Source organism: Homalodisca vitripennis, chromosome X, assembly GCF_021130785.1.
Source record: "Homalodisca vitripennis isolate AUS2020 chromosome X, UT_GWSS_2.1, whole genome shotgun sequence".
Taxonomy (NCBI): domain Eukaryota; kingdom Metazoa; phylum Arthropoda; class Insecta; order Hemiptera; family Cicadellidae; genus Homalodisca; species Homalodisca vitripennis.
Window position 1 is genome coordinate 57498323 of NC_060215.1, and position 10102 is coordinate 57508424.

General features: G+C 28.9%; 1 protein-coding gene across 4 annotated transcripts in view; it reads left to right on the forward strand.

The window, feature by feature from the left end:
• Positions 1-3554, forward strand: part of LOC124369031 (protein strawberry notch) — an 89795-nt gene extending 86241 nt beyond the window's left edge. For all 4 annotated transcript variants that reach the window (XM_046826706.1, XM_046826710.1, XM_046826708.1 and 1 more), the window contains exons 25-26: positions 437-630; positions 3279-3554. In XM_046826706.1, the coding sequence (XP_046682662.1) occupies positions 437-630; positions 3279-3364 (280 nt within the window). In that variant the 3' untranslated portion in view covers positions 3365-3554. The remainder of the gene's footprint in view (positions 1-436; positions 631-3278) is intronic.
• Positions 3555-10102: the final 6548 nt, after the last annotated feature.

Here is a 10102-nt window from a genome sequence, read left to right on the forward strand (position 1 = left end):
AGTTGCCAGCCACGCATTTGAGGCTCTGTTTTAACATGGAGTTAATGTTTAAAACTGAACATCTCAAATCCACAAATATTTCACTTCAAAACCTTAGATTTTAGTGTCTCAATGCTGATGAGTAACAAAATATCATCTGTTAACATTAATTTTTATATTTTTTATTTATAATTTTTTATTTGTATAGATTTTTTCATTGCCGACTTTAGGATACGCAGAATAGTATAATGTGTGTCCACTGCAGTCACTGTGTTAAACTTTAGTCCCATGTTAGAAGTGGAACCTCAGTTGTGCCACCAGCATGTAACTAGCATTATTTTTTAAAGAGGCATAATTAATTACATTGTTAGTACGTCAGGAATGAAATCATTACTTCATGTAACAGTAAATTATATATATTGTGAAATATTGCTCTATTAACACAATGACACTGCAGGAGAGGCAACTGCAAGAACGTTACATTGGGACTGGACTGTGAGGTAGGGTTGAGACGACGTACATACAATGTACTAGCAGGCTCAGTCCTCAGTGTATGGACACGGGTAGAAAATATTCTTCAAACCAAGACTGGTCATCAAACCAAAATGCAGGTTGTTCGCTTACGCACCGCTGAAGGCGTAAAAATTGTTGGTAAGTTTACATGTGATTTATTAGTTGTGAATGTGAATTAGACATGATATTGAATGAAATATGTTTAAATAATATTGTGATTTATTTCCTTTTTGTAACAGGTAAGTTTAAAAACTGAATACATGTTATGTAAATCATTTTTCACAACTTCAATTGTAGTAGCAGTAAGAAGACACACATAAGTAGTGAAGTAAGTAAACATACTAATATGCAGTCCGTTAGAACTATTTTCTAGTTCTCACTAAAAAATTCCAGGTTATCACAGTGGGAGATTCATGAAATTTCTTCGAAATAGATTGTTTACATATGTGTAACAAGCTTGATTACTCAAAAAAATCTACATGTCTAATTTCAAAATGATCCTCTATTATTATCATCATCACACAGACTCCCAGTGTAACTGTATTGACAGTTTATCTAAACCATCTGTGTGAGAATTTTAAAGATATCAGTCATTAATTTATTTCAAGAGCATATTTGATTCATGATTTTTTCCTTTAGGGTTAATTTTTAACAATATGAATACTATCAATCTGGCTGTGTGTTAAAAAAGTAGTATTGCATAGAACTATTTTACAACACTAATCTTAATTTTGAAGTGTTTAGAGTTCTCCTTTAGATGATGAACATACAGTAATGCTACATTATTATGTTAATATTTGTGTGAACTATGATTGAAGAGAACATAAATGGCACCTAAATTACAATTTAATTTAGTAAGGATTGAATTTTGAATTGAAGGAATATAAATAATTTTGTTTGCATGATTTTTTAAGACATCATTGTGCTTCACAGTTTGGCTGAGTTAGAATCTGTTGGAAAATTCTGTAAGTGCTTGATTTTGGGGATCATGAAATCATTTCTAATACATTAGTTTTTCAGTAATCAGGCAGATATCAGACCAGAGCACTGCGGAATTACTGGAGTGCACTAAAAACATGCATATAAACTAAAACTAATATTGTAATTTGTGAGGAATTTGAATTGATTCCAAAATCAAATGGTTGGGTGCTTTGAGCAAAGACAAATCTGCTTCAAAAGAAATTCCTGCTTCATATATGAATAAATGAATTTATTTCCAATCAATATAAACATAATTATAAACATTATCATTTTTGGAAATTGACTGACCATTTTTACAAGTAGTGTGGCCAGTTGAATTGAAAAATTGAAAAAACAATAAATACACATTTACGAGAGTTTAGCATCATATATTACTTTGAGCCGCCATTTGGGTATCTACAAAAAATATTTATGCAATAATACAATTCAGAAAATAAATTACATACAATAAACAAATACACAAAATAAATAAATTATACACCACAATACATACACAAATATAATTAACAATAAATACTAATAAATATCAATACATTACCAATAAACAATGATAAGAAGCAATATATAATATATACATAGACCATGAAACTCTTTATACCTTATGACATCGCAGTACTCAAATAGCCAATGTCTTGCTGCAAAGTAAGCCAAATAATTTATTGTTGACAACATTTGGAATATTTTTAATGTGTAATGGAATATGATTAAAAAACTTTGGTCCCAAATACTGAAAAGAATGGTGAAAAATGGATTTATTTACTTTTGGTAGTCTAAAATTATTTCTATTTACATATCTAGTATAATAATGTATATTATCATTGCCTACATTCCCACTTCTAATAAAAAAGAATTTTAGGACTTTGTACACAAAAAGATGTTGAATAGGTTTAATATTTATTTCATTGTAGAGGGGAAAGGAACTTTTCCTTTTTAGTTTTTTTAACATGGCACGTAAAAAGTAGTTTTGGGTGGTTCTTAATTTGTCTATCAGATACTTATATGTCCCGCCCCAACATATTATACCATATTGCAATCTAGAGTTTATTAAGCCAAAATAGAGGGAACGTAGAAGATCACTATTACAAAAATTTCTTAAAAAGTAAAAAGTTTTAGTAGAAGATTTTAATTTTTTATTCAAACTATTAATATATTGTTCAAAATTCATTTTTTCATCCAAAATAATCCCCAGATACTTAAAATGGTTTACTCTTTCCATAGGTAGACAATCGCACATACTGTTAAATTACATAAAACAGAATGGTAGGTGAGAGGAAGTGGTATTTCAAAACCATGAAGATCAAAATTGACAAATTTGGTTTTGTTTACATTTACTTGCATTTTGTTTTGGAGGTGCATTTTGTTTTGGAGGCACCATTGTCTAGCAGTAAGAGATCTTGATTGATTAAATCACCAAGTACAATAGGATCCTTATTTGAATAAAATAACGCTATGTTGTCTGCAAAAGCACTGACTTTTCCATGAAAATTAAGTTCCAATAAATCATTTACGAATATCAGGAAGAGAACTGCAGAGGTCACTGAGGCCTGTGGGACACCAGATTCAACTACCTTAGAAGAGCTGTAATTACTTAAAAATTTTACTTTTTGTTATCTGCCTACCAAGAAACATCTAAACCAACACAATGCTGTTAAGAATATAGGTCAATATATATAGGTCTTGTCTTATTATTGGCTTTCTTTTTTTTGCATACTTTTAAGGTGACCCTTGCAATACTCGTTTATAATTTTATGTCAGGAACATGTCTGTAACTATACGTTTTTAATTAAAAGTTCACTGTATTCCAGGTACTCTGATTCCAAAGAGCTGTGTAGAGTCCCTGCGTGAAGCTCTCGCATCTGATGCTGAAAAGACCAACGAAGAAGTGTTTTAAGAATCAAAGTGTCAAATGTGTCTAACCTATAAACAGCAAATCTAATCGTATATTACACGGATCATTATAATGATCTACACAATCTATTCCTTTTCGTTTTGTGTATAGAGAATTCGCTCTGTAATTTGATCAACTGATTTTGAAATGTAACACCAATTTGTGTTAGCATTTGATTATTTTGAGACATTGATAACCTGTTCCTTAATTGAGTAAGTTCTCATATTGTTATACCTAGATATCCAGTATTTGTGTGATTATTTTGCTTATATTTGTTACTGAGGTCTTATTTATGATCACTGAGTAGTTGGATTACGTACATTGCAGATCATGATAATTTATTATAATTTGTAGATAAATTAATCATTTCTATTTTGTTATGTTATATTGATCAACTGTTGGAACGTTAATATTATATTTAAACCTGATCATATTGTAATTAGTCTATAATTTTATTATTTATACATATATATATATATATATTTGTTTTTTATCCCGATCATTTTGAATAATATTAAAATTCAGTAATTATGTAGAATAAATACATTTTAACATAATAGAAATGTTAAATTATATATGTATTATGTATATTGGTAATATTTCCTTCCAATGAATATTGCAGTTCTATCATTGTTTTTATTAATATAGCCACATTTAATTTACAAAACATATGTAATATTTTTATCATGGATTTTGTAATTTACATTTTACAACACTAGCTAATTTTGAAATCCTATTAAATAGTTAATATGTTTGATAAGTTCTTTTCATAAGGAATGTTTGAATACATAGTTTTATTTTTGTACCTATGTTTATTGTTATTGTTAACAAAAATTTACAAGTTCATGAAATATTATTAAGTACATTTAAATCATTTCTTGTTCAGGCGCAGTGGCGGATTCAAGTGGAGCATAATATTAGATAGTTGGTTAATGCTAACTTGGAGTTACTAAAAAATAGTGCTATAAAGAGATATCTTTACTTATTTAAATTCCTAAAAAGCCTATTAACCATTTAACTATATAGTATTATAACATGTTAAGTTTGTATAAACTTGAACTTTATAAAGTAAAAATAAGATTTTATTTAAATAATGCAAAGTAAACATATACAAAATGGTTAAGTACAATAAAATTTAATTGTATTTTTAAAATGAAGCACATAGAATATGTCTAATAAAAGTTATTGCTTGTAAATGTTACAATACTAGTTAACAACCCTTCAGCTAGATGAAGTTCAAACTTTAAATATTTGTGATCTTTCCTTTTGTTCTCTTGAGTGAACCATTACGGAAAATCCCTTTGGGGGACGGTCCAGACGATAGTAGGGGAACATTTTGAACACTTACTTTGATCACAGGTACTTAAAAATTGGTGTTTACTTGTAATACTTAATAATTTACATTGTTCAATTGTTTTAAAATTCAAATAGCTATAACTACTGAATGAAACCAATTTTGTCTGACTCCTTGTGGACCGTCTCCCAAAGGGATTATCTGGTCGGTAATTGGGCAGATATGTGCGTTACTATCACCAGTAAGCACGTGTGAACTTTGGTATTTCTTTCTATTATGGTTCAAAAATTAAAAAAGAGGTTCCAGACTTAATTGACACCCTGTATAATGTATAAATATATATTATATACAATAACAAAAATATGAATTTGTTACATAATTTTTAAGCATTAACAATACTTACTAATTGTTTGGTCGCTAAAATATTACTAATTACTTAACTAATGTATTACTACTATGCTTGCATAATTTGAAGAAGATTAATATCCGTATTTCACACTCCCAAATCACAACGCATTGCACCGCTCTGGAAAATTCTGATAATTATCTAATGCTTTGTAAGGATCATGAGGTAACACGTTGAGGTTACTTTATGTGGAAATAAAGTCTGAAAAACTTGATAGTTTGTGGGTTTAAGGTATTTCATGTCTGTGGGAAATGCATGATCAGAAAATGATTTGGTTACTTTGGAAAGGTATAGGAAGGGTAAGATGAGATAGCACGATTTTGTTTTGTTTTTGTCACAACACCATATAAAAGTAATTACCTTATGATAGATGACATGTCAATTTGTTAAAACCTCTGTACTAAATAAAAATAAATAAATAAAAAATAAATTATAACTTGTATAGATCAATCATATAGTAATTGAATTTAAACATATAACGTCAAATACTAAGCATTAAATTTAAATAATAAATAGACAGCAAACAGTAAAATACCTAACACAGCATATCGTAATGATAAAAAACTTATTGTTTTTCAGTAAAGAATTCATTTACACTATAAAACACTTTTCCAGCAAATAGCTCTTCACTGTTTTCTTTAAAATTTCCAAACAATCTTTAATTTGACAGCATTAGGTAAATTATTATAGAGATAAATTCCTTCATATTCAGGCAATTTCTCAAAGCTTGTGTTTTGTGTGTAATATGTGTATTGGAAAATGAACTGAAATTTGCTGTTTTTCTTTATCATAATCATTACCTGAAAAATATAAATTGATGGAAGAGTAAGCCGTTTGAAATCTCTAAAACTGGACTTACAGTATCCTTCATGCTTAAATACGCTTTATTTTACAAACTATGTTTTGTTTATTAATATGAAAATCTTGTTTACTTCAACTGAATCACCCCAGAATTCGATACGATATGTAAAGATAGGAATATACATATGCATAATACACTGTTATAGATAAACTTGTAGTAAATTTATTTTACTACTGATTATTATTCAGTCATATTCTGATTTATAAAATTTTGTGGTCTATCCCATTATTTGATCATATATAGTGTATAAGGTGAAATTAAAAAAAAGAACTTTCTCTAAACTGAAGGGTAGTTATAACAATCCAGTAAGCTCCCAAGACCCGTCACCATTTTGCCTTTATGTTTACTTTTAATCAAGTATCAGGTAATCAGGTAGTTCTTCCAGTTGCCTGTCTATAAAGTTTCTATTAAATATGATTTATGCAGATACAATTGGTAAATTAATGTGTTGTCGTAAATTTATTCTTTCTAGTTTTTATTTGTTTAATTTTTTAATAGGAAAAAGGTCAATGCTTCCTGAAAAACAAGGCCTTGTGCTTCTCTTTCATTTTGAGTTTAATACATGTTATGATTTTCAGAAGTGGAGAATTTAAAGCAAAAATAGAACACTGTGTTACCTTCTATTTTTGTAACAATAATTATGATAAAGTCTGAAATCCTAACTTCATATCAGTAACAAATTTTAAACAAATGATTTTATTTCTTTAAACAATCAATTCAAATAAACATTGAATTTTTGAAATCTTACTAAAGAGATGTACTTAACATAATTGTCCTTTTCATGTTCATTTCAAGCTCATCCAATATAAATGCTGTATTAATATAATTTCAAACTGATACATTCTGGATTAATAAAATTACAATTTTTATGACTGAATGCAATTACAACCTTAACATTTTTTTTTGGTTGATTATTAATTTGTTATCTGCTTTTTTAGTGGCTAATTTGTTTTTTATAAATTTATGTAAATATTATCAGAGTTATTTGTATATCTTTTAACAATGACTTGTCCCTGGAAAATCGTGTTTCCTTTGCAATCCTTCCATTGTCAAAAACAAACTTCAAACAAAGAATGCCATGTATGTTACAGTTTTATTAATGACTAAATGTCAGCAAGATTTATTTTAATTATGAACTGATTAATAAGTTTACTAAGTGTACATTATTCAATACATAATTGTAATTCAATTTTGTAATTCAAATTGTTTTACTTCAGGTCTTAATATTTTTAATTGCTTGTTTTGGCATTTAAAAATTATACATAATAGGCAAAACTATTTAAAAATAAAAGTTAGCCCATTACAGTATTTATCCCAAAGTTAATATTATTTAAGTGTTTCTTTGTTATATTGTTATAAAAATAAAAGTTATTTCCCTTATTAAGTTGTACATATAAATTTATTTAGTAACATTAAAACTGAAGTTTGAGAAATATAGTTGGAAAAGTATAAGTAAGTAAAAGAAAAGTAAAAGAAGTAATAAACAATTTCATTTGGAATACATGTGTATTAGATTGATTATTGTGCTAATCCAAAGTTGTATTTTTACATTTTGTAATATTTATTGATTTCAACCATAATAGGTTGTGTATTTTCTGTGTTTGCCTTTGTGTTTGTATAATTTTTAAATAATTCTTTTTCATGTTCTCTATTGGTTTTAAAAGAATATAAAATACATATATAAAAATAGTGTTTTAAACATGGTACAACGTTGGTCATAAAACTATCCCAAAATTGGATTTATGAAAAAAGTATATTAATGCCTATCACATGATATTTACGTAAAACATATTGGATCTTTGGTCAACATTACATTTTACCATTGATTGAATAGTTGAAGTTGAAACATGTGGATAACTCTTGGACGATATTACTATTACAGAGAAACAATAAAGAAAGATATTGATTGAATCAAACATACAACATTTTTTAATATTCATAAATTATAATGTACAAAAGGTGTTCACATATTTTGATTTTAGGTTAGAGTAGTTTGAATGAGTGATATGTGTCTGCAAGTTGTCTGTAAGTTTTGATAGTGTAAATCGAAAAATTACATTTTCAAACACTTCGTAACTTATGTATACATATTTAATTACAGCCAGATAAATATAGTAAAAAATATTGGATTTTATGTGAACTTTCATTAGCTGTTAATTACAGAATTAGTACATATTCTGTAGACATGTGAGCTATTGGTTGATATAAACGCATGATTGTTTTGTTTAATGTGTGCTTCTACTAACAAAATAAACCATATTTTTCAACATAAATGTAAAAAACAAAATGTGTCACAGTTAAACACTAATAATATTCTAAAAGTTTAATTTCACCAAAATCTCTTATTTTAAAATAGTTGGATTCTCTTTAGTTTAAGGAACAGTTATTATTTGTTATCCAACACCATGTTAGTGATGCAATTAAACCGAAGAGTATAATTAATTAAAAAGATTATTTTGTTTTTCATAATGACAGTAATTTATAAAAACTATATTTTAAGCTTTCAAATTGTAATTTAATTAGGGTTGCCATATCACCAGATCTCCCCAGAGATTATTGGATTTTTAGGGTAAAAAGTTAGTGCCTGGAATTTTCTTAAGAAACTAAAAACCTCCCTTTATAAATTTGGCTACAAAAATGCATTACATAACAAAAATTATATGTTAAAATCTCATTTGTGAACAAATAGTTTTAAATGTTTGTAACTGTAGTAAATTATGTAAGAATTGCCAAAGTTAACCTATTCTCTCTTTACCTTTTATCTATTATTATTACTCTGTGGCTTTGCAATGTTAAGTTTAGTTCCATTTCACCTACCGCTTAGTGCAGTATCTGAAATCTGACACTGTCACGTCATAGACTACTCTCTTAAAATCTGGAGTCCATATCTGTCTGAAGAGTTAAAAAAAGTTCAGTGGCAAAGACATTAAAAACAACCTCTTTGCATCGTTATGACTTGAGAGACACCTATCAGAATCAGAATCTCTTTATTAACATGAACATTGAGAACAGTTATGCATCAGAATATACATATGATACATGGTAATAGTACATGATTGTCATTTATGGCTGATCTCTTCGGTGGATTCTTGAACAGTGTTACAAGAATAGAATACAAAAGAGTTGTGCCTGGTTTACCCAACAAACTATACTACTGGAATGTGCACTGCCTATAAGTCGCATGCTAGGTTTTTCGGTCGCATACAGCTGTGCGTTGCGGTTGTATCCATGGGCTTGCAGGCGCTCAAAGTGGGCAAGAACTCACTGCGTTGTACGGCGGATCAACGGGACGATACAGTATCGTGTCTTTCCTGTCGTTTAACGCAATATTTGCACTGTTGGTGACTCTTCGTGTTTACATCAAGACGTCTGCTCTGAGCAACTGAAGTAGTTTTTTTTATGTTTTCTATTTAGTTGTCAATGTTTATAATGTTTGTTATTTCGTAACATGGTAAAGAGTGCACTGCGTACAACTGCATGTCTAGATGGACTAAAGGCAGTCACATTTCTTTTCAGACGAAAGTACTTTTTTCTAATAAAATTTCATCAATTTTACTGTCGCAGCTGATTAAAGTGGCTATACTAAAAGTGAGTGAAGTGAGTGTGAATGTTCAAAGTGTGACATTAGACGGTACTAGCACTAATCTCAGTGCTTTAAACTATTTAGGCTGTAAATTCCCTGAAATGCCATTTTTTAACTTGATGCCATTAATTATGATATTTATGCTATTTTGGATCCTCCACACATGTTAAAACTTGTACGAAATGCTCTAGCGAACATAAAAATTATGGAATCTTAGTCAGGCAGGATTTGTTTTAAATATAAAAATAAACTTAACAACTTACAGAAAAACTGGGTTTAAAAACTATCAGACAAACATGTTTTCTACAAAAACCGAAAAATGAATGTGAAGGTTGCTGCACAGACCCTAAGCTCCAGTGTAGTGGACGCTGTATGGTATTTTTTATGGTTGCCCATTTTGAGCATCTGCAGACCCTGGACACAACCCCTGATTCCAGCTCGGTTCTGCAGCCCAGAGCGCGTTCCATTGGTATAATTCGTTGGGTTGACCTAGCAGCCAAATAGTGTAATATAGAGGTAGAGGTTTTGTTTTGTTTAGAGGTATTCTTATTGTCTCAAGTGCGTAATAGAGTACATTACGATGTTTTAGATAATTG